At 45.1% G+C, this 26103-nt stretch overlaps 1 protein-coding gene across 1 annotated transcript in view; it reads right to left on the bottom strand.

Moving 5' to 3' along the window:
- The window catches only part of LOC115140282 (zinc finger SWIM domain-containing protein 6-like), a 72585-nt gene that overhangs the window by 18504 nt on the left and 27978 nt on the right, over nucleotides 1-26103 (bottom strand). Inside the window, exons 2-5 of the mRNA XM_065026778.1 lie at nucleotides 5493-5849; nucleotides 4924-5072; nucleotides 3718-3868; nucleotides 368-547 (exon numbers count right to left, since the gene is read on the bottom strand). Coding sequence (XP_064882850.1) covers nucleotides 368-547; nucleotides 3718-3868; nucleotides 4924-5072; nucleotides 5493-5849 — 837 coding nt within the window. The remainder of the gene's footprint in view (nucleotides 1-367; nucleotides 548-3717; nucleotides 3869-4923; nucleotides 5073-5492; nucleotides 5850-26103) is intronic.

A 26103-nucleotide genomic window follows, 5' to 3' on the forward strand; every position in this document is an offset into this window, starting at 1 on the left:
GAGGGGAGGGAGGGAGGGAGAGAGAGAGAAACTAGCATTAGATTGAAAGGAGGGAGGGAGGAGGGAGGGGGAGGGAGGGAGGGAGGGAGGGAGGGGGAGAAACTAACATTAGAATGAGGGGCGGGAGGGAGAGAGAGACACTAGCATTAGAATGAGGGGAGGGAGGGAGAGAGAAACTAGCATTCGATTGAGGGGAGGGAGGGAGAGAGAAACTAGCATTCGATTGAGGGGAGGGAGGGAGAGAGAAACTAGCATTAGATTGAGGGGAGGGAGAGAGAGAGTTCAAACATTAGCTGCAGGCTAACAACAGAGAGAGAAACACAGGGGAGGGGGAGAGAACGAAAGAGAAAAGAGACCTGTCTCGCACCTTGGTTGCCATGGGCACCCTGAGGCAGGGAGTGGGTGAGGTTGGGCAGATCGTTGCCATGGTTACCGTCCTCCCAGGGACACACGTCCACGCTGTTCCACCTCCTCAGCTGTTTTAGCCACCAACACTTCTGCTCCGTCTTACAGTGGGGGTTTAGCACGATGCACATCCACAGAGCACCTGTACACACACACACACACACACACACACACACACACACACACACAAAATGTGTCCAGCGTTGTTATTTAGCGACACTAAAGAAATGGGTTTTAAAGTCCATCCAACTTTTCAAAGTCTAGGGTTTAGAAAGTTATCCGATCAATTCTTTCACTCCAAACAATTTGAAGGTAGTCGCATACTTAGTAGATGCAGTCTTGAACTGACACACATTACAACTGTTCACATACTGTCACAGACACACATCAATACTAGCTAGGTAAACAGAAACAAACTAAAGACTAAAAGTGAAGAAGTCTCAGAGGATATCACAACACATTCAGGGATATATAGGACGATGGTGTCACAAAGACAAACCAAAAACACATGCACGTGTACACACACACAGCTGTTACAACTACAATTGGACATTAGGCAGCGATTGATGGACGAAAGGAGGAGAAAAATGTTGAGAAACGCGGAGATGGACAAGGAGGGAGGGAGAGAAAAAAGAAATGGAGATTAAGTAGAGAAGGAATGAAGGAAGGCTTTGTGTCTGGAGGAGACAAGTAACGGCCCTGAGGTGGAGGGAAAAACAAAAGAAGAAAGCAGCCGAGAGGCAGCATTTGCCACACATCAAGCAGGCAGAGAAGGACTCTGGGAGAGACTGATGTCTGGACTTCAAAGCATCGTTACACTTCCAAAAACACAAACTAAAGCAGCCAAACTTCCACAATGTGGGTGTGTGTTCATCTGTCTGACGAAGCCATCCCTAAAAAGCAGAGAACAAGGCCAGAAGCAAAAGAGACAACTAAAACAAAACAACAAAGGCTGGAGATAAAACAGCAGTCATTGTCATGGTAACAGACCAGTGGGATTCGGAGTTCTGACTGCCCGTCTAGTGATTAGGAGTAAACAACCAGTAATCCATTCAAAGACCGAAGCTTAGTCTCTGCGCCCACCCGCTGGGGCGGTCCTCATTCACACATGAGCAGGAGAGCAGAACCAACATAACACAGGCTACACACGTGTGTGTGTGTGATCTGTACTAACGCGAGTACTTCCTATCCACAGTAGTATGGTGGATAGCATGTGTCGGTGACAGTGGCATAGATTCATAATAAAAACAACAGCAGGCAAGGAAGATCGTTTGTTGTACAGTACATACAATTTGCCTCCAGGACAGCCTGAATTCTTCAGGGCATTCTATAAGTTGTTGGAAACGTCAAGCTGACGCAATGGCATCACGCAATTGCTGCAGATTGGATGACGGTGCATTCATGCTGCGAACAGCCCGTCCCATCTCATCCCAACCATGCGAACAGCCTGTTCCATCTCATCCAAAAGATATTGGGTTGAGGTCTGGGGACTGACCAGGCCACTCAAGTAAACTGAACTCGACGTCATGTTCCAGGCAACGTTTGCCCCTCCTCAATTGTCCAGTGTTGGTGATCACATGCCCACTGGAGACGCTTCTTCCTGTTTTAGCTGATAGGAGTGGAACCCGGTGTGGGCGTCAGCTGCAATAGCCAATCCGTGACAAGGACCGATATGTTGTGTGTGTTCTGAGATGCCATTCTGCACACCACTGTTGTACTGCGCCATTATTTGCCTGTTAGCTTGCACGATTCTTGTCATCATCTTCAACCTCTCATCAAAAAGCTGTTTTTGTCCACAGGACTGCCGCTGACTGGATGTTTTTCGTTTGTTGCACCATTCTCTGTAAACACTAGACACTGTTGTGCGTGAAAAGCCCAGGAGGCCGGCCGTTTCTGAGATACTGGAACAGGTGCGGCTGGCACCAACGATCATACCACTCTCAAAGTCACCTAGGTCCCTCGTTTTGCCCATTCTAACTTTCAATCAAACAGTAACTGAATGCCTCGATATCCGTCTGCCTGCTTTATATAGCAAGCTAAGGCCATGTGGCACACTGTCTGTAGGAGCGATCCATTTTCGTAAACGGGGTTGTGTACCTAATAAACTGTCCGGTGAGTATGTGTGTACTCACCGGCCAGGAAACACCAGTGCTCAGGTCTTTTCAACGCAGGTCTGACCAATCGGATTCCACGCTTCAAAATTGCTTCGATCACGTGGACTGGGATATGTTCCGGATAGCCTCAGACAACATTGATGTATACGCTGACTCGGTGAGCGAGTTTATTAGCAAGTGCATCGGTGATGTTGTATCCATGGTGACTATTAAAACCTTCCCTAACTAGAAACCGTGGCAGCATTCGCGCAAAACAAAGCTCGAACCGCTACTTTTAATCATGGCAAGGCAACCGGAAACATGACCGAATACAAACAGTGTAGCTATTCCCTCTGCAAGGCAATCAAACAAGCTAAGCGTCAGAATAAAGACAAAGTAGAGTCGCAATTCAACGGCTCAGACAAGAGATGCGTGTGGCAGGGTCTACAGTTAATCATGGATTACACACAGTAAATCAGCCCCGTCGCGGACATCAACGTCTTGCTTCCAGAAAAATTAAACAACATCTTTGCTCGCTTTGAGGACAGTGCCACTGACACGGCCCGCAACCAAAAGCTGTGGGCTCTCCTTCACCGCAGCCAATGTGAGTAAAAGCCTGCCGGCCCAGACGGCATCCCTAGCCGCATCCTCAGAGCATGCGCGGACCAGCTGGCTGGTGTGTTTACGGACATATTCTGCAGTCTGCTGTGCCCACATGCTTCAAGAGGGCCACCATTGTTCCTGCACCCAAGAAAGGTAAAGTAACGGAGCTAAACGACTACCGCCCCGTAGCACTCACTTCCGTCATCATGAAGTGCTTTCAGAGACTAGTCAAGGATCATATCACCTCCACCCTACCGGACACCCTAGACCCACTGCAATTTGCTTACCCAATAGGCCCACAGACAACACAATCACAATCACATTGCCCTAACCCATCTGGACAAGAGGAATACCTATGTAAGAATGCTGTTGATCGACTACAGCTCAGCATTTAACACCATAGTACCCTCCAAACTCTCCATTAAACTTGAGACCCTGGGTCTCGACCCCACCCTGTGCAACTGGGTCCTGGACTTCCTGACGTGCAACTAGATGCACAAGCATTTCGCTACACTCGCATTAACATCTGCAAACCATGTGTACGTGAATATTAAACATTTGATTTGAATGAACTCAATCTGAATTAATTATGCTGCTCATTAGTGTGTGTGCTCACCTAGTTCATCCCAGAGCTGTCTGTACTTGTCTGTCATGGTGGTGCCCTGCTGTCTCCACAGTGCCAGGCGAGGGTCGGCCATGAACTGTTCTGTGATCAGTGTTAACATCCTGGCACCATTGGAGTCACGCATACGAAGCATCTCCCTCACCTATGGGACAAGGAGGACAGCATCCGTGTGTGTAAAGGAATCAGAAAGCAGGCAGATATTAAAACCAGGGGTGTTAATGGTCAGCCAGTCTTTACATAACGGTCAAGACATTAGTGCTAACGAAATATTTCCTATTAGCGCTAGGGTTTAGGCTGTGTCCCTAATGGCACCCTATCCCTATGTAATGCACTACTTCTGACCAGAGTCCATAACATATTCATTATGTAATGCACTACTTCTGACCAGAGTCCATAACATATTCATTATGTAATGCACTACTTCTGACCAGAGTCCATAACATATTCATTATGTAATGCACTACTTCTGACCAGAGTCCATAACATATTCATTATGTAATGCACTACTTCTGACCAGAGTCCATAACATATTCATTATGTAATGCACTACTTCTGACCAGAGTCCATAACATATTCATTATGTAATGCACTACTTCTGACCAGAGTCCATAACATATTCATTATGTAATGCACTACTTCTGACCAGAGTCCATAACATATTCATTATGTAATGCACTACTTCTGACCAGAGTCCATAACATATTCATTATGTAATGCACTACTTCTGACCAGAGTCCATAACATATTCATTATGTAATGCACTACTTCTGACCAGATGGGTCCAGATCAAAAGTAGGGAATTGAGTTTCAGGCTATAATTTGACATTAGGTTAAATCTACACTAGAAGTGCATATGACAATGCAGAAGTTGACACAGCATTTAGTCTTCTCTACACAAGAGGAGTGTAAGTGTACATCAAGGACTAAAAACAACGTCAAACCTCAACAATGTCACTGTTTAATGTACATGCCAACTGCCATGGTAATGGGCCTTCAGACTAACAGAGGCTTTGATATGAACAGAAACAACGCAGCATTTTGATGTTAATGAGTTTGTATATGAAAGGAGTTGTTTCAGCTAGTAATACTAGTCGTTTTAAAGTTGTACATAGAGAAGCTGTGAGGAGGAGAGTAAGTACTCTGTACCAGACTGAAAATATTCAGTGTCTAAAGGAGGAGAGAGGGGGGGGGGGTTACCTTACTGAACAGCAGGTTGAGTTGTTTCCCAGAGCCGTGGTATCCTCCCTGAGAGAGGAAGAGTTTCACCTGCTCCTGGACCTGCTCCTCATCCAAGTGCCAACAGTTCTCATCATCTACACTGGCTCCTGCCGTGGGATCCGGGGCCCCTGCACACAGAGATACGACACAATTTATTAATTTAATAAATACCTCTAAAATAATATATCTACTTCAGGCAACTTGTGGAGCTGGGTAAACCTGAGAGAGGAGTCATATTCCTCTGTATATTTGTTCTATTGTTTTCCTCTCTGCCTTGTTGGGAAGGGCCTGTGAGTAACCATTTCACCGGCTACATCGGTTGTTCACCAAGCATGTGACAAATACAATCTGATTATATCCCTCCCTCGACCTCTCCCTCCTTTCTAAGGTAAATAAAACCCAGGTCTATAGTGTTGTTTAGAGATGGACAGAGTGTTTCGTTTGCAGGCAGCATCAGACTAATGAGCAGCATTGAGCTGCCTTTACCTTTAGCTCACAATCAATGTCCTCAGTGGGGCCTACGTGCACACACACACACACACACACACCGTGGACCTGGTTGATCTCGGAGTTAGTTGACAGTATCTCATCAGCCAGTTTCTGTGCGGTGGGCAACACCTCCGTATGATGCACTGATATCAGGTACTGGACAAACTTCTGCAGCTGATCTCGGCTCATCTGGAACAGTGTCTCTGAGATGGGCAGGTGCAGTTTGACCTGATCGGGCTTCCGTACGCGGTACAGGGCCAGCGCTACAACGTGGGCGCAGTAGAAGATGTCCTTGTTGCCGCAGCTACAGGTTACTGCGGTGATCTTACAGCGGTCGAAGCTGACGCTCACGCTGCAGATTATCTCAGGCTGAGAGGACGTGGCCGGGTCTGTTACCGTGCCACTCAGATGAAACCCTGGGAAGGAAACAAAAAGAGTGAGTTTTTAACAAGCCTTTATTGTACAAGCCTTCAACGTGGCATCGACTATAAAATAAAAGTGAAGGAGGGAGAGAAAGAGGGAGGGAGGATATAGAGGGAGAGAAAGGAGGGAGGGAGGATATAGAGGGAGAGAAATGAGGGAATGAGGATATAGAGGGAGGAGGGAGGGAGAGAAAGAGGAAGGATAGAGGAGAGAGGGATAGAAAGGGATAGAAAGAGGAGAGAGGGAGGATATAGAGGGAGACAGAGGAGAGAGGGAGGATATAGAGGAAGGATATAGAGGGAGAGAAATTGGAGAGAGGGGGGAGAGGGGGGATAGAGGGAGAGAGAGAGGAGAGAGTGAGGATATAGAGGGAGAGAAAGAGGAGAGAGGAGAGAGGGAGGATACAGAGGGAGAGAAAAGAGGAGAGAGGGGGAGAGGGGGGATAGAGGGGGGAGAGAGAGAGAGGAGAGAGTGAGGATATAGAGGGAGAGAAAGAGAGGAGAGAGGGGGATAGAGGGGAGAGAGAGAGGAGAGAGTGAGGATATAGAGGGAGAGAAAGAGGAGAGAAAGAGGAGAGGGGGAGGATATAGAGGGAGAGGGAGGATATAGAGGGAGAGGGAGGATAGAGGGAGGATATAGAGGGAGAGGGAGGATATAGAGAGGATATAGAGGGAGAGGGAGGATATAGAGGGAGGATAGAGGGAGAGGGAGGATATAGAGGGAGAGAAAGAGGAGAGAGGGAGGATAGAGGGAGAGAAAGAGGAGAGAGGGAGGATAGAGGGAGAGAAAGAGGGAGGGAGGATATAGAGGGAGAGAAAGAGGAGAGAGGGAGGATAGAGGGAGAGAAAGAGGAGAGAGGGAGGATAGAGGGAGAGAAAGAGGAGAGAGGGAGGATAGAGGGAGAGAGGATACAGAGGGAGAGAAAGAGGGAGAAAAAGAGGAGAGAGGGGGGGTAGAGGGAGAGAGAGAGAGGAGAAAGTGAGGATATAGAGGGAGAGAAAGAGGAGAGAGGGAGGATATAGAGGGAGAGAAAGAGGAGAGAGGATATAGAGGGAGAGAAAGAGGAGAGAGGATAGAGGGAGAGAAAGAGGAGGGAGGGAGGATAGAGGGAGAGAGGATATAGAGGGAGGGGGGATATGGAGGGAGAGAAAGGAGAGAGGGAGGATATAGAGGGAGAGAAAGAGGGAGAAAGAGGAGGGAGAGAGGATAGAGGGAGAGAAAGAGGAGAGGGAGGATATAGAGGGAGAGAAAGAGGAGAGAGGGAGGATAAAGAGGGAGGGAGGAAACAGAGGGAGAGAAAGAGGAGAGAGGGAGGATAGAGGGAGAGACAGCGGAGAGAGAGAGAGGAAATAGAGGGAGAGAGAGGGAGGATATATAAAAAAAAATTACACCTTTATTTAATCTTTATTTAACTAGGCAAGTCAGTTAATGACGGCCTAGTGGGTTAACTGCCTCGTTCAGGGGTAGAAAGACAGATTTTCACCTTGTCAGCTCGGGGGACCCAATCTTGCAACCTTACAGTTAACTAGTCCAACGCAATAACGACCTGCCTCTCTCTCTCATTGCACTCCACAAGGAGACTGCCTGTTACGCAAATGCAGTAAGCCAAGGTAAGTTGCTAGCTAGCATTAAAGTTATCTTTTAAAAAACAATCAATCATAATCACTAGTTAACTACACATGGTTGATGATATTACTAGATATTATCTAGCGTGTCCTGTGTTGCATATAATCTGACTGAGCATACAAGCATACAAGTATCTAAGTATCTGACTGAGCGGTGGTAGGCAGAAGCAGGTGTGTAGACATTCATTCAAACAGCACTTTATTGCGTTTTGCCAGCAACTCTTCGTTGTGCGTCAAGCATTGCGCTGTTTATGACTTCAAACCTATCAACTCCCGAGATGAGGCTGGTGTGACCGAAGTGAAATGGCTGGCTAGTTAGCACGCTAATAGCGTTTCAAACTTCACTCGCCCTGAGCCTTGGGGTCGTTGTTTCCCTTGCTCTGCATGGGTAACGCTGCTTCGATGTGGTGGCTGTTGTCGTTGTGTTGCAGGTTCGAGCCCAGGGAGGAGCGAGGAGAGGGACGGAAACTATACTGTTACACTGGCAATACTAAAAGTGCCTATAAGAACATCCAATAGTCAAAGGTTAATGAAATACAAATGGTATAAAGAGGAAATGGTCCTATAATAACTACAACCTAAAACTTCTTACCTGGGAATATTGAAGACTCATGTTAAAAGGAACCACCAGCTTTCATATGTTCTCATGTTCTGAGCAAGGAACTGAAACGTTAGCTTTCTTACATAGCACATATTGCACTTTTACATTCTTCTCCAACACTTTGTTTTTGCATTATTTAAACCAAATTGAACATGTTTCATTATCTACTTGAGGCTAAATTGATTTTATTGATGTATTATATTAAGTTAAAATAAGTGTTAATTCAGTATTGTTGTAATTGTCATTATTACAAATACATTTTTATTTATTATTATTATAAAAATAAATTAATTTAAAAAAGGCAGATTAATCGGTATTGGCTTTTTTGGTCCTCCAATAATCGGGATCGGTGTTGAAAAATCATAAATCGGTCGAACTCTAGAGGACATAGAAGCCCAAACCTCTAAAACCTTTAAACTTCATACACAAAAACATCAGGCATGGGAGATGTATATTAAATCAAACAATTCATTACAAAGCCATGTCCTCTCAATAAAGGCATGCCATGTGTAACGGAAGACCTTCATAAACCTTATGAAAGAGGTGCAAAGATATATTCCATATACCCCTAACATCAAATTATGACCACATTGAATACAGAGCGAAGTCCTGTGGCACGGAATCAAATCAACGGAAACAGAGACTGCAGGTTGGGTCAGCAATGGTAGCAAGACAGATACTGTGTGTTAGAGTGAATAATAGAGCTGGCTCATTTTAATAGTGTTTGATCTCCTGAGCTCTGCATTTCCAGAGGCGGGGGGTTACTATGCATCTATGAATATGCATGAGGAGGGCGGGGCTGCAAGTGCCAGTCTAGAACACACACTGATGAGCATATGAAAGAGACCCAGCCAGCGTGAGACCATGCATTTATTAATATTGGGGAGGGGCCAGGGAGACAGAGTGTGTTATTAATTAATTTATGCGCTGAGGAGAGAGTTAGAGAGATAAAGATGAAAACGTATCGGGGCCAAGTGGAGACATGCATGTATAAATCCACTTATCAAAGATCTGTGAGTGCTGTGATTTCAGGCGTGTATTAACAGGGATATCTAAGCTGCCACAGCTACTCGACATGGGGCCTGTGTGTGTGTGTGTGTGTGTGTTCTCCAGCCTTTCCCAGTCCAACGAGTTGAATAACAGAACATCAGAAACATGCGGCTCAAAGACAACTTGGCAGCTCTGATACACCCCTTTGGAAATGTAACACCTACTGTAATTTATCTTTAGCAGACCCGAAATCCACAACAGGCTGAATAGGAATAAAAAGTAAAACAAAAAGTTAAAAAGAATACAAAACGTATGCCAATCTCTTACAAGCAGATAAATTCCATAACATAACAAACACCAAGGTGTATCCCATTAAGACTGCTACCGGGGCTCTTTAGTGGGTCCTCCATCCATCTTAGTTCTCTCCCTCTCTGTTTGACAGATGGGTCAGTAATGACCTTTCTTCTTTCTCTCCTGTACATCGGTTTGGCCACCACAAACTAGTCCCACGTGAAAAATGCACTTTTAATTGAGCTAATTGCTGAGCACAGGAATGTAACTATTTACACACCCTTCTCTCCCTCTTCTTCCCATCTGCTGGTTGGTATGAAATCTTCAGTATCTCATGTGCTAGCTATTAGACTGTGTTCCCCTCCCTGCCCCCCTCAGCCCCCTCCCAAAGTGCAGCTAAGGGCTGCTGTGTGTTGGAGAGGCCAGGGCAGACATTTTTAGAACAAGGCCTGTGCGAGGTTGCCCTAGAAACACCCTCATGACCACTCTGGTGAAATCACACTTGGCTTCGAGAGAGAAACATAGAGCGTGAAAGCGCAAGAAGTAGAGAGTGTGTGTGTGTAAATGTACAAGGGCCCCCAGACCACCCATACACTTGGGGGCCCACATCAAAGCACTAGCCCAGATACTCCCTCTGCGCTTTGGAAACTGCATGAGTGGTGATAAGCCAGCAAGCTCTCTTGACCAGCTACAAGCCCTCCTTCCTCACATTCAACAACATGGGGCCCCCAAAATACCAAACCCCTGCTCTCATTTCAGGGAGAAGGAGAGGCCACAGCCCCCTCCAAAATTAACCCATGCAGACCCACAGGAGCAAGAATGTAGCCTTTATATATGGGGTCTTATAATAAAATTGGGTTGAGCATTCCCACATTAAGAGACCTAGTCGAGGCTGGAAGGCTGCTTGCCGAAGCACAAAAGCTCTCAGTGTGCAACCATCCACTAGGATGAATTAGATTGGGGAAATATATGTGTGATACTCAATCAAATTAAGATTCCAAGTCGATGGAGAAAATTCAGCCACAGGGGCAGTTGGCTCATTAACATTATTTGCAGAATTGGTGATGGTCACTTCAAATCTAATATGACAGTCGTGTGTGTGTGTGTGTGTGTCTTTTTCCTCAATTGGATTTGCTCAACTCCTGTGTCCTCTCTCCTCCGTCTTCTCTGGCCTCCTTTAGAAAAAAGGTCAAAGGTAATCGACGAGAGGAGAGGGAAAGTGGTAGAAAATATGCTTGTATGAAATGAGACTCTCCTTCTCCAATCGTGCGGCATCATGCCAATGATGTTTACAGCGTGGAATCCAAAGTATAAAAGGTGATAACTATTTTGCTAGTAGTTGTGTATCGTAAGTGGTGTATCGTTTAAACGTTTGCATGCTTTTCTCCTTCGAAGAAAACAATAGCTGTTTCAAATGGGGTTTGGCAGATTTCAAAACTCTTCCGCAAAAATTTCAGAAAGGATACACTTGTGCTTCCTCACCTAAGGGAGGCTATCGAGGAGGGGAGGACCGTCTGTTGCCTACTAACGAATTCTCCTCAACCACTTAGAGACAGAGGAGAGAAGACAGAGCAGAGAGGACGGAGGAGAGACGGCAGATTTGTCCAAATAAGAAAAGGCCTGTGTGTGAAAGAAAGAAAGATGTAGGCCTATATAGACAAGGATAGAGAGAGGACAAGAGAAGCGAGGCTTTAGCTTTGACATTTAATCACATTACCACATGAGCAACAGACAGACAGGGAACAGCTCAATCCAGTTCTGTACCAAAGCAAGCCAGAGCCAAGGTCCATTTCAGCTCAGTAGAAGACCGCGGTAGAAGGGGAATGGATCCTATGTTAGTCAGAGGAATCGTCCAGTAGATCTAAAAAAGCACAGAGCTCGAATTCCATATGGCCTGAATCAGAGGACCTGAGAGGAGATCTGACCAGCATGTGAAGAATGGTGCTCTACTGCAGGAGAGGAAAGAGGGTGGGGTGGGTGGAACCATAGATGGGATGAATATCCCTATGGGCCCTGGTCAAAAGTAGTGCACTAGATAGGGAACAGGGCGCTATTTGGGATGGACAATTGGAGGTCTAGGGGGAAACGAAGAACCCTTTGAAAAGTGAGTGAGCAATCTGTTCAGCCCTTAGGCCTATATTAGTGATGTCATTATCTAAAACAACCTCCGAAGGGCTGGCTGTATAACTCCAGAGGAAATCTGAGAAGGAAAGATTCAGAGGTTTTAGGGCGTGGGTGTACACCTCAGTCTTACTGGGAGTGGAGGGGCTTATGTGTATTCCAGTGGTGGCTGCTGAGGGGAGGACGGCACATAATAATGGCCAGAACGGCACAAATGGAATGGCATGCATTTGATACTCTTCCACTGATTCCCCTCCAGTCATTACCACGAGCCCCAATTAAGGTGCCACCAACCTGTGGTGTATTCCCATATGAGAGAGAGCCAGAGAATGAGAGTGGTCCTATAAGGAAGCCCTCATACAGAGACCATAAACACTGATCAATACATTTACACAAGGGACGCTGCTTTAGGAGTGCTGTAGTGTGTGCGTGTGTGGTCTAGGTGAAGGTCAAGCTGGAATAGCACAGCTGAGCACCAAGGGTGGCCATGTTTGTGCTATGACCTCTCTGAAACATCAAAGGTCCTCCACAGGAGCAGTCACACCAACCAGAGCCAGCTGTAGCCTAGAAAAGTAACCCTTTTCTGATTTTTTCAATTCCATTACTTCTACATGTGAATTTGACAGCAAATGTGCATATTGATCATCAGGAGGGTGTGTGGTGTGTGTGTGTGTGTGTTTGGAGGTGTCATCCTGCGGCTACTTAACTGACAGTCGACTCTGGTCTAGCCGGGTGAAGCAGCCACGCGATCCATCAGGAATGACTTGCAATTTCCAAACTATCACTTACAAAATGGAGTCTAATTTTGTTGGATTGGACAGTCAGACCCAGTCTGTTTTACTGGCCTGTTGAGTGATTCTGGAGCTTGGCAGAGGACGGCTGTCTGACTAGCCGTGAGACATTCAACTGAATTATTTGGACAGCAGGGTTTTAGCAAGCCTCTTTGAAACCACATGCCTGCTTTGGACTCTCGGTCTATACATCCGTCAAACCATGTGAAGAGTTATGGGGGAAATTAGAGATGTATGGAAATTAGCATGTGTAATTACCAAGAAAAGTCCCTCAAGAGAGTCTCTTGGCTGAAGATGAACGCAAGTGGTTGGTGTTTGTGCGTGTGTGTGTGTGTGTAAGTGTGTCTGAAGATGAATGTACTGAGGATCCATTGAAAAGCCATTGTCAGCTCTTTAAAGCAGGCTAAGTGTGTTTGTAAGGACAAGCCTCTACATCAGGAGGGGGATTACAGACAGTGACACATGAGGCTAGACCTAAACAGCTACAATGTCACGAGACGGGTACAAATCCAAACACAAAAGAAACACATGAAAAATATGGTTGGGTTTTGATGACGATGGCCAAGGGAAATCTGAATGTGCTTCTCACACACCTTCGAACAGAGAATCAGAGGGGAAGTAAAAAGAGCGTGTGTGTTAGGGGCGACTAGTCAGGAAGTAACCTTCCCTTTGCCCCTCCCATTCCGTTGGAAAAATCAACTGACAGGCTAGACTCCCCCAAGCGCGCACACAAAATAAATTGTCCCTAAACCCTATCAAGGATAGTAAAACCAAACACACACACCTACCTGACTACTAAAGTATGCTTCCTACTCCCACAAACACAGCCCCTCTTTCTTTCTCCCTCCTCCCAACAGTCACTCAGTGCTGCCTTGCCCTAAACTGACCTGCTGTGTGTGTGCTGACGTCACACACCAGACAAGAGGCACCACTCCAGACACACACATATAACGGCCTTAGACGAGGGGGAAGCAGCATTCCAGCACTGTGTTCACAAACACACAGGAAGCACTCAGCTGTAGCAAAGGGTGAGGGATGGAGGGATTTGGCCGTGAGCCAGAGTTCCTCTGAGCTCTTCCCCTTTCTGCTCCAGCCAGCCACAGTTTGTGTAAAGCAGCCCTGCCAGTTCGGACTTAACCCCTTCCTTTCTGGAGTCACCCAGGTCATTTACCAGCATCTAGAGTGTTCCAATTCTGATTTACCAACGCCACAACCCCCACACCGCACACACACAAGCAGCCCACAGTCCAAGATAACGATGGCTAAAAGCACACACATACATTTAACAACTAGCAAAAAATATATATTTGACCTTTATTTAACTAGGCAAGTCTGTTAAGAACAAATTCTTATTTTCAAATGATGGCCTAGGAACAGTGGGTTAACTGCCTTGTTCAGGGGCAGAACAACAGATTTTTACCTTGTCAGCTCGGGATTCAATCTTGCAACCTTTCACTTACTAGTCCAACACTCTAACCACTAGGCTACCTGCCGCCCCAATCCAGAATGCATGGGTGAGAGAAGGAGTGGGGATACCTTGGAACACACAAGCACGGAACCCCCGCGTCCTGTCACGCAGAGAGAAAAATGAAACAGATAATGGCAGCTTGGAAGACAACCCCACGAACCCCAATATCTTTGTTTGGCATTTTGCATTCACTGTAGTGGTGCGTTTCCTGCTTACTGTCCTGAGAGCCCATATCAATAAGACTACACCTCTCAAACTCCCACACTACTCAAACATTACTCCTATCATCTCTTGGTTTGCAGTCACACAATGAATATCCATTTATGAATGACATGGTTTCAAGTGGTAGCCTATACACAACTCCTAATTCAAAAGACAAAGAAGGCTGCAGAGGGCTCAGAAGCACAACGTCCCATACACTAATTCCCTCACTGCTCCAGGAGCTGATCATCTCCCATACGAATCACATACGGTGCGAGACACGCGAATCACTACGCCGTCTTATCTTTACATTTAGGCGACTTCACATAGACCTACACTGAGCCCGGTTGCTCAAATGACTCCCTATTCAGTGCACTACTTTCTACCAAAGCCACTGGGGAATTTGTTCAGGATAGGGTGTTATTTGAGCTCGTCTTTGTCCTTCCTGAACCTGCCTTTGTCTAGCTATGTATCCCAGAGTGGGCCGTGCGGCGCTGAACCTGTACCATGTCAGAGGTAATACATCAGACATGACATCTTCTACCCCCAAACAGAGATGACAAGTGTCATTCTTCACACTAACCACACCGGACAAAGCCAGGAACAGGAGGAAGGATGGAATGGAGGACGGGATGGGGGGGGTGCTCACGTTTAATATCACTTGACACGCGTCATCTAGCATCTCTCAGCCCTCCGCTGAGGCTGTGTAAAAGCCTCAGCAGTCATACACACACATCAAACAAAGACCAAAACAAACATCTCACGAGCCCAGCGCTGCTATCGACAGATACTGAAGAGGAGAAGAGAGAGAAATACAGTTCTATTCACCTGCCTGTAAATACTGTGGTCGAAACTCCTGCCTGTAGGCAATTCCTGTAAATACTGTGGTCGAAACTCCTGCCTGTAGGCAATTCCTGTAAAAACTCCTGCCTGTAGGCAATTCCTGTAAATACTGTGGTCGAAACTCCTGCCTGTAGGCACTTCCTGTAAATACTGTGCTCGAAACTCCTGCCTGTAGGCAATTCCTGTAAATACTGTGGTCGAAACTCCTGCCTGTAGGCAATTCCTGTAAATACTGTGGTCGAAACTCCTGCCTGTAGGCAATTCCTGTAAATACTGTGGTCGAAACTCCTGCCTGTAGGCAATTCCTGTAAATATTGACATTGAGGTTAAGGATATTCTCTCATGGGCAGGCGATCAATGGATAGCCAACATTGTCTCTTAACACTGTAAGCATCTTACATTATACAGTACCACTTTTCTTATCTCACACAAACACATGGAGGCAAAGAGTGGGCCTACTAAATGAGTCGATGACTTGCCTAAGAGCGGTTACTAGAATAGGGAACTGAGTCCTCCGAATAAGTCTGTAGATACTTTAGGTTTCGTCTCTCCAGCTAAACGCAGACAGCTGATCTTATCAAAACCCTTTCAGAACCCTATTCCGGTGAAATGGCTCTCATTGCATGTAAATAACTACTCTTTATTGATGGATGATTGAGAGAAATTGCCCACTACTAGAGAGAAGGGAATATTTCCCCTAGAGCTCTTTGTTGACATGGGAGTAGCCATGATAATGCTGTCTGGTTGTCTAAGTGATCCCCCACAGGGAGTGGTATTTGACCATCACCAGGTAGGCAGCCACAACACACCGTCTGGCAGGTCAGCCCACCAATGATTCACAAGTCTAGCTGGTGTCTATTCTATTCTATTCAATTCCATTATATTCCATTAGACAACACAATACTATGTTATTGACTGCTTGAATCAACACCATCTGTAAATATGTTACCTCTGACTAATCATATTAATGAAATGTTTCATCTGTTGTGTGTTTGGAGATCGTCATTAGTTCCATTTGAGATGATACAGTGGATACACAGGGCAGGGATTGGGTGGGGTTGAGAGATCCCCCCCTCCCAGCTGATCAAGATGGCATCCATCCTTGAATTAGGTCAATGAGTTTGTCAAAATGAGAGAGCGAGCGAGATCTCTGGACTAATGGGGTTATGGGAGCAGAACCAAGCAGCTGGTTTAAGCAGAGTTCATCATATTCATCACATTGGTTAGACAGCTAATTACAGATACAGGCCAATACACTCACATGTGGAAACACACACACACTAAGGCTGGGCGATATGGCCTAAAAATCATGGGGGTTCAAAATATGCATCTCGATTTTTGGGCCATATATCTAAAAGGAGCTTTGTTGTACATCTAACTCTAGAGTTTAAGCTGGGGGGGGGGGGGGGGGGGGTCTGCTCAGCTAGCATATAGAATCATTTATAGTGCCTTCAGAATATATTCACACCCTGAATTTGAAATTGATTCAATTGAGATGTTTTGGCCTCCACACAATACCCCATAATGTCATAGTGGAAGTATGTTTTTTTTACTAATGATTTACAAATGCATCAATAAGTATTCAACCCCTTTGTTATGGCAAGCCTAAATTTGCTTAACACGTCACTGTGTGCAATAATAGTGTTTAACATGATTTTTTAATGACTACCTCATCTCTGTACCCCAAACATACAATTATCTGTAATGTCCTCCAGTTGCGCAGTGAATTTCAAACACAGATTAAACCACAAAGACCAGGGATGTTTCTCAATGCATTGCAAAGGGCCCCTCTATTGGTAGATAAACAAAAGCAGACAATGAATATCCCTTTAAGCATGGTGAAGTTATTAATTACACTTTGGATGGTGCATCAACACACCCAGTCACTACAAAGATACAGGCGTCCTTCCAACTCAGATTTCACCATGAGGCCAATGGTGACTTTAAAACAGTTAAATTTCAACAGCTGTGATGGGAGAAAACTGAGGCTGGATCAACCACGTTGTAGTTACTCCACAATACTAACCTAATTGACAGAGTGAAAAGGAAGCCTGTACAGAATAAAATATTCCAAAACATGCATCCTGTTTGCAAAATGGGACTAAAGTAAGTACTGAAAAAAATATGGCAAAGCAATTTTTGTCCTGAATACAAAGTGTTATGTTTGGGGCAAATACAACACATAACTGAGTATCGCTCTCCATATTTTAAAGCATAGTGGTGGCTGCATCAAGTTATGGGAATGCTTGTAATCATTAAGCACTGGTGAGTTTTTCAGGATAAAAAAAATAAAACAGAATAGTGCTAACCACTGTCAAAATCCTAGAGGAAAACATTGTTCAGTCGGCTTTTCACCAGACACTGGGAGATTAATTCACCTATCAGCAGGACAATGTACTAAAAACACAGGAAGTTTATTTTAAAGTGTCTGTCCTATTTCTGAGAGATATAAGATCAGGATATTTTTTAAATGGACACATATTTGACCCCTTTTTAGGCACTACTTCCATATTTAACAGGTACCAGACTACCTTCAGGCAAGTCTTGTGGGTGTCCTAGAGCAAAACAAGCAACATGTACATTCCATATAGGGGCCATAGTTTGTAGGTCAAACCGTACATACATTTTCGTGAGAAGAGCGATTTTTTCTGACACACTTCTGTAGCTCTGCCACCTTTCACCGCAGATGCAGAAGGCCAAAATCGATAACTCTCGCTTAATTAAAGCTACCCCCTACTTTTTTCAATTCCCGCCTGAAGACATACCCAAATCTAACTGCCTGTAGCTCAGGCACAGAACCAAGGATATGCATATTCTTGGTACCATTTGAAAGAAAACACTCTGAAGTTTGTGTAAATGTGAATTGAATGTAGGAGAATATAACACAATAGATATGGTTTCGATAATACAACAATAAAATGAACAATATAAAACAAACATTCAGATAGGATGATGGGGACAATTTCAGTGTAAAATGATTTCAGAATGATAACTTCCAAAATGAGTGTGCTACATGACATTTATCATTAAGTCACCCAGGTGTCCCACACAAGTAGCCCAAATGTACCCAAGTGGCCAAATTGGTTAAGTTATACATTTTGAATGGAACAACTATATACAAAATACCAAAATGGTATTCTAACACACACCCCCAAAAAAATGGAGAAAAAAATAATGGAAAAAAATATATACATTTACAAAAAAACACTTTCAATATTTGGAAGACCCTCAGTCCTCTACATAATATTATGCTGCTGATGCCAGGTGCCATAGCACATCCATGCCTGCAGAAATACATTTGGGCAGATGAACACCACTTGTGGAAGGAACTGGATGAACCAGCTTCAGTGGAGGATGGACACCTTGGCACTGGGGGCTCCCATTCAGAGTCAGTGTCACTGAAAGAAAATGTTCAGTTAGAATAGTTTCACATATGAGCCCTGTATCAACAGGTATAATAAACAGATATATATAGAGTACAGGGAACATAAGGTTGAATATATTATTATAGACCTGCTAGATCTACCGTCTCATTTATATTATGACAGACCAGCTAGATCTACTGTTTCTATTATATTATGACAGACCAGCTAGATCTACTGTCTTTATTATACTACAACAGACCAGCTGTATCTACTGTCTCCATTTCACTTTGGCCATTGTTGTGTAACTGCCCTCCCCTCAACAGCCTCAAATAGGCTATTTCATTTCACATATAATATTTTATATTATTAATTTCAAACAACATTACATTACATTTACATTTAAGTCATTTAGCAGACGCTCTTATCCAGAGCGACTTACAAATTGGTGCATTCACCTTATGACATCCAGTGGAACAGTAGTGCATCTAAATATTTTAAGGGGGGTTAGAGGGATTACTTTATCCTATCCTAGGTATTCCTTAAAGAGGTGGGGTTTCAGGTGTCTCCGGCATTAGCATGAGAAGAACTTACCAGTCCAAAACGATGTCCTCTCCGTTCAAAAAAATATTCCTCCATTTGGGAATCGCTAAATGAATCGTCCTCAATCAATTTCTTCTAAAACTGTGTGTACATCTGTATATCTAGACTTAGATTTCCCTGACTTAGTCGCCATACTGATTGATATACAAACAGCTGAAAATGCGCTTTAACAAAACAACGCTGTGCGTGACTCCTTTGGGTATGAATCGTCAATGGCGAATGACCCTCTTTACGCCGGAGTTTACTACATGGGTTGGTCTTCCAACACATAAACATTACATATTGCCGTTTACCTCAGCTCATAGGCTATCTACCCAGCTAGATTTCAAGACGATCAGTGGTCATTGGGTTAAAATACAGTCAATCAACGAAACAGCGGGCAAATCATTGGTGCACAATGATATCATTACTTGTCAAATCGGTTTCTTTCAGTCAATACGTCCTGCGAAATGACCCATCAGGTTTGCTTGTGTTACAAACAAACCAGTTGATTGCAATGAAACCAAACATGACTGGAAAAGTCACGTTTTGTGTGTGTATTTACCTCGAATGTGTCGTCGAAAATGGAACGAGACGGAATTCACGACACAAGCGGATCACAAAATGTTGTGTTAGGCTATAAAAATGGATTTTATCAAACAAAAGACCATTCATTGTGTAACAAGGAGCATTGGGATTGCAAACAGAGGAAGATCGTCAAAGGTAAACTATTTATTTTATTGCAGTTTGTGATTTTGTTACGCCTGTCCTGGTTGAAATAGTTGTTTTTTTAATGGGGCTCTATCCTCAGATAATCGCATTGTATTCTTTCGCAGTAAATCCTTTTTTAAATCTGACAACGCAGTTAGATTAGCAAGATTCTAGGCTTTCGATACATGTGAGACACTTGTATTTTCATTCATGTTTAATATGACTATTTATGTAGCAATCACCGTATGTTGTCCAATTTCATCCCGCTACCTACCGGGTTCGGTGCGCAGAGGTTAAACAGATAGATTTTTTATGTTTTTTTTTTAAATTATGCAATTAGATTTCCGTGGGGCTGTGGAAATTGACTCAAGAGGGCGTAAAATGTCAAATACACAGCATTTCAAACAGTCAGCAATAATATAATGAATTCAGAGTTCGTGAAATTATACAGAGGCTGAATATAAACCTTCCACAACCTGCTTTCTTTGCTATTCACACGAATCTGGCTTTCAAGTCGGCCTATAAAAATGCCCTTTTTGCTACAAATTTAACCAGAACCATGCATAATACACATTCACTATTGACAAACCTCTTATAGCATTATTGAAAATGAACACAGGCCTCTTAAACAATCTCTCAAGCACCACGTGCTAGTGAGTAGCCAGCTATGTTTTTATATTTGAAGTTTAGCCAACTTGGATCTGCTAGCTAACATGGTAGAACAGTTGAACTGTTACGAACACACCCTTCTGTCCATCTCCAACTTTTAACAGCATGTTCAATTTGTTCACATGTTGAAATCAAGTGGCTTACCTTCTTTCTCAGAATGAGAACGAGTTGCCAATTCCATATATAAAATTGTGTTTTATGATTATTGCACATTTATAAAACAAAGACTAGAAAGCTAGTATAACATTCTTTGGCTAAAATCTTGCAGCGGTATGTGCACACAACAAACTGAACATTTATTTTCCAGAATCAATTCCAGATCAATGAATGGACAAATCTAGATACCGCCCAAGTTTAACAGGCCTTCCTTCATACCCGGATTTAAGGTATTACCAGCATAGCACACAAGGGGCTGCTAAACACACCAGAAAAGCACATCTTTTACCAGAATGCTAAAAGAATTAGCACAAAGTAATAGCGAAATCACATCAACAATGTTAGCTAATTGCTTACTTTTTTATTTTATTTTTTATTTCACCTTTATTTAACCAGGTAGGCTAGTTGAAAACAAGTTCTCATTTGCAACTGTGACCTGGCCAAAATAAAGCAAAGCAGTTTGACACATACAACAAAAGAGAGTTACACATGAAACAAACAAACGTAGTCAATAATACAGTAGAAAAAGTCTATATACAGTATGTGCAAATGAGCTAGGATAAGGGATGTAAGGCACTGGTGACCAGTGAGCTGAGATAGGGCGGGGCTTTACCTAGCAGAGACTTGTAGATGACCTGGAGCCAGGGGGTTTGGCGACGAGTATGAAGCGAGGACCAGCCAACGAGAGCATACAGGTCGCAGTGGTAGGTGGTGTATGGGGCTTTGGTGAGAAAACGGATGGCACTGAGATAGAATGCATCCAATTTGTTGCATAGACTGTGGGGGGCTATTTTGTAAATGACATCGCCAAAGTCGAGGATCGGTAGGATGTCAGTTTTATGGGGGTATGTTTGGCAGCATGAGTGAAGGATGCTTTGTTGCGAAGCCGATTCAATTTTGGATTGGAGATGCTTAAAGTGAGTCTGGAAGGAGAGTTTACAGTCTAACCGTCCAGAGTAGTGATGCTGGACAGGCGGGCAGGTGCAGCAATCGATTGAAGAGCATGCATTTAGTATTACTTGCATTTAAGAGTAGTTGGAGGCCACGGAAGGAGAGGTTTGTTAACACATTTAAGTCATTTACATTTACATTTAAGTAATTTAGCAGACGCTCTTATCCAGAGCGACTTACAAATTGGTGCGTTCACCTTAAGACATCCAGTGGAACAGCCACTTTACAATAGTGCATCTAAATCTTTTAAGGGGGGGTGGTGAGAAGGATTACTTTATCCTATCCTAGGTATTCCTGAAAGAGGTGGGGTTTCAGGTGTCTCCGGAAGGTGGTGATTGACTCCGCTGTCCTGGCGTCGTGAGGGAGTTTGTTCCACCATTGGGGGGCCAGAGCAGCGAACAGTTTTGACTGGGCACAGTGTCCAATGGTGTCAGAATGGTGTCGTCTGCGTAGAGGTGGATCAGAGACTCACCAGCAGCAAGAGCAACATCATTGATGTATACAGAGAAAAGAGTCAGCCCAAGAATTGAACGCTGTGGCACCCCTATAGAGACTGCCAGAAGTCCGGACAACAGGCTCTCCGATTTGACACACTGAACTCTATCAGAGAAGTAGTTGGTAAACCAGGCGAGGCAGTCATTTGAGTATCCAAGGCTGTTGAGTCTGCCGATAAGAATGTGGTGATTGACAGAGTCGAAAGCCTTGGCTAGGTCGATGAATATACGGCTGCACAGTACAGTCTCTTATCAATGGTGGTTATGATATCATTTAGTGGCTGAGGTGCACCCATGACCAGCTCTGAAACCAGATTGCATAGCGTAGAAGGTACGGTGGGATTCGAAATGGTCGGTGATCTGTTTGTTAACTTGGCTTTCGAAGATCTTAGAACAGGCAGGGTAGGATAGATATAGGTCTGTAGCAGTCTGGGTCTAGGATGTAGGGGGATGACTGCAGCAGCTTTCCAATATTTGGGAATCTCAGACGATACGAACGAGAGGTTGAACAGGCTAGTGATAGGGTTTGCAACAATTTCGGCAGATCATTTTAGAAAGAGGGTTCAAATTGTCTAGCCCGGCAGATTTGTAGGGGTCCAGATTTTGCAGCTCTTTCAGCACATCAGCTATCTGGATTTGGGTGAAGGAGAAATGGGGAGGCTTGGGCGAGTTGCTGTGAGGAGTGGAGGGCTGTTGATCGGGGTAGGGGTAGCCAGGTGGAAAGCATGGCCAGCCATTGAAAAATGCTTATTGAAATTCTCAATTATCGTGGATTTATCAGTGGTGACAGTGTTTCCTAGCCTCAGTGCAGTGGGCAGCTGGGAAGAGGTGCTCTTATTCACCGTGGACTTTACAGTGTCCCAGAACCTTTTGGAGTTTGTTCTACAGGATGCAAATTTCTACTTGAAAAAGCTAGCCTTAGCTTTCCTAACTACCTGTGTATATTGGTTCCTAACTTCCCTGAAAAGTTGCATATCATGGGGACTATTCGATGCTAATGCAGAATGCCACAGGATGTTTTGTGCTGGTCAAGGGCAGTCAGGTCTGGTTCTACATTTTCTGAATGGGGCATGCTTATTTAAGATGGTGAGGAAGGCACTTTTAAAGAATATCCGGGCATCCTCTACTGACGGGATTAGGTCAATATCCTTCCAGGATACCCAGGCCAAGTCGAATAAAAGGGCCTGCTCGCTGAAGTGTTTTAGGGAGTGTTTGACAGTGATGAGGGGTGGTCGTTTGACCGCAGACCCATTATAGACACAGGCAATGAGGCAGTGATCGCTGAGATCTTGGTTGAAAACAGCAGAGGTGTATTTGGAGGACAAGTTGGTAAGGATGATATCTATGAGGGGGCCCGTGTTTACGGATTTTGGGTTGTACCATTGTGGTTTCATTGATAATTTGTGTGAGATTGAGGGCATCAAGCTTAGATTGTAGGATGACCGGGGTGTTAAGCATGTCCCAGTTCAGGTCACCTAACAGCACGAGCTCTGAAGATAGATGGGGTGCAATCAATTCACATATGGTGTCCAGGGCACAGCTGGGGGCAGAGGGTGGTCTATAGCAAGCGGTAACGGTGAGAGACATGTTTCTGGGAAGGTGGATTTTTAAAAGTAGAAGCTCGAATTGTTTGGGTACAGACCTGGATAGTAAGAAGGACTCTGCAGGCTCTCTCTGCAGTAGACTGCAACACCGCCCCCTTTGGCAGTTATATCTTGTTGGAAAATGTTATAGTTAGGGATGGAAATTTTAGGGTTTTTGGTAGTCTTCCTAAGCCAGGATTCAGACACGGCTAGGACATCCGGGTTGGCAGAGAATAAAACCAACTTAGGGAGGAAGCTTCTAATGGTATCATGCATGAAACCAAGGCTTTTACGGTTACAGAAGTCAACAAATGAGAGCACCTGGGAAGTAGGAGTGGAGCTAGGCACTGCAGGGTCTGGGTTAACCTCTACATCACCAGAAGAACAGAGGAGTAGGATAAGGGTACGGCTAAAGGCTAAAAGAACTGGTCGTCTAGGACGTTCGGAACAGAGAGTAAAAGAAGCAGGTTTCTTGGCACAATAGAATAGATTCAAGGCATAATGTACAGACAAAGGTATGGTAGGATGCGAGTACATTGGAGGTAAACCTAGGCATTGAGTCATGAGAGATATATTTTCTCTAGAGACGTTTAAACCAGGTGATGTCACCGCATATGTGGGAGGTGGAACTAAATGGTTGGTTAGAATGGTTGGTGAGCAGGGCTAGAGGCTCTACAGTGAAATAAGACAATAATCCCTAACCAGGACAGTAATGGACAAGGCATATTGATATTAATAGGAATTAACAATTAACAGGGCTCCGGGCAGCCGAGCGGAAATGGAGGAAAACTCGCCTCCCTGCGGACCTGGCATCCTTTCACTCCCTCCTCTCTACATTTTCCTCTTCTGTCTCTGCTGCTAAAGCCACTTTCTACCACTCTAAATTCCAAGCATCTGCCTCTAACCCTAGGAAGCTCTTTGCCACCTTCTCCTCCCTCCTGAATCCTCCTCCCCCTCCCCCCCCTCCTCCCTCTCTGCAGATGACTTCGTCAACCATTTTGAAAAGAAGGTCGACGACACTCCCGCTATCTCTCTCAGAATGACCTTCTTGATCCAAATCAGTCAGGTTTCAAGACTAGTCATTCAACTGAGACTGCTCTTCTCTGTATCACGGAGGCCCTCCGCACTGCTAAAGCTAACTCTCTCTCCTCTGCTCTCATCCTTCTAGACCTATCGGCTGCCTTCGATACTGTGAACCATCAGATCCTCCTCTCCACCCTCTCCGAGTTGGGCATCTCCGGCGCGGCCCACGCTTGGATTGCGTCCTACCTGACAGGTCGCTCCTACCAGGTGGCGTGGCGAGAATCTGTCTCCCCACCACGCGCTCTCACCACTGGCGTCCCCCAGGGCTCTGTTCTAGGCCCTCTCCTATTCTCGCTATACACCAAGTCACTTGGCTCTGTCATAACCTCACATGGTCTCTCCTATCATTGCTATGCAGACGACACACAATTCATCTTCTCCTTTCCCCCTTCTGATGACCAGGTGGCGAATCGCATCTCTGCATGTCTGGCAGACATATCAGTGTGGATGACGGATCACCACCTCAAGCTGAACCTCGGCAAGACGGAGCTGCTCTTCCTCCCGGGGAAGGACTGCCCATTCCATGATCTCGCCATCACGGTTGACAACTCCATTGTGTCCTCCTCCCAGAGCGCTAAGAACCTTGGCGTGATCCTGGACAACACCCTGTCGTTCTCAACTAACATCAAGGCGGTGGCCCGTTCTTGTAGGTTCATGCTCTACAACATCCGCAGAGTACGACCCTGCCTCACACAGGAAGCAGCGCAGGTCCTAATCCAGGCACTTGTCAACTCGCAACTCGCTGTTGGCTGGGCTCCCTGCCTGTGCCATTAAACCCCTACAACTCATCCAGAACGCCGCAGCCCGTCTGGTGTTCAACCTTCCCAAGTTCTCTCACGTCACCCCGCTCCTCCGCTCTCTCCACTGGCTTCCAGTTGAAGCTCGCATCCGCTACAAGACCATGGTGCTTGCCTACGGAGCTGTGAGGGGAACGGCACCTCAGTACCTCCAGGCTCTGATCAGGCCCTACACCCAAACAAGGGCACTGCGTTCATCCACCTCTGGCCTGCTCGCCTCCCTACCACTGAGGAAGTACAGTTCCCGCGCAGCCCAGTCAAAACTGTTCGCTGCTTTGGCCCCCAATGGTGGAACAAACTCCCTCACGACGCCAGGACAGCGGAGTCAATCACCACCTTCCGGAGACACCTGAAACCCCACCTCTTTCAGGAATACCTAGGATAGGATAAAGTAATCCTTCTCACCCCTCCCCCTTAAAAGATTTAGATGCACTATTGTAAAGTGGCTGTTCCACTGGATGTCTTAAGGTGAACGCACCAATTTGTAAGTCGCTCTGGATAAGAGCGTCTGCTAAATGACTTAAATGTAAATGTAAATGTAATATTAGGGAGAGGCATGCGTAGCCGGGTGATCATAGGGGTCCAGGGAGTGGTTGGGCTGGCTGGAGACACGGCGATTCAGACAGCTAGCAGGCCAGGGATAGGAAGCTAGCAGAAGGGCCTTAGAAGGACATCTCAATGTAGGAAAGTGTTTTAGCCTCCACGTGCGGTGACGTCGATAGACTAGTCGTGATGGATTAGTAGGGTTCTGAGTAGCAGAGGGGTCCAAGTCCAATTGGAAAAATAGGTATAGTGGCCCAAGAAATTGGCTGATGGATCTATTCAGCTAACAGTCCAATATGCTCTAGACAGCTAGCTGGCCACAGCTAGCAGCTAGCAGGCGGTGGCTAGCAGATTCAGGGGACAATGCGATGTAGAGGCCAGTTGA

Source organism: Oncorhynchus nerka, linkage group LG13 (assembly GCF_034236695.1).
Source record: "Oncorhynchus nerka isolate Pitt River linkage group LG13, Oner_Uvic_2.0, whole genome shotgun sequence".
Taxonomy (NCBI): Eukaryota; Metazoa; Chordata; class Actinopteri; order Salmoniformes; family Salmonidae; genus Oncorhynchus; species Oncorhynchus nerka.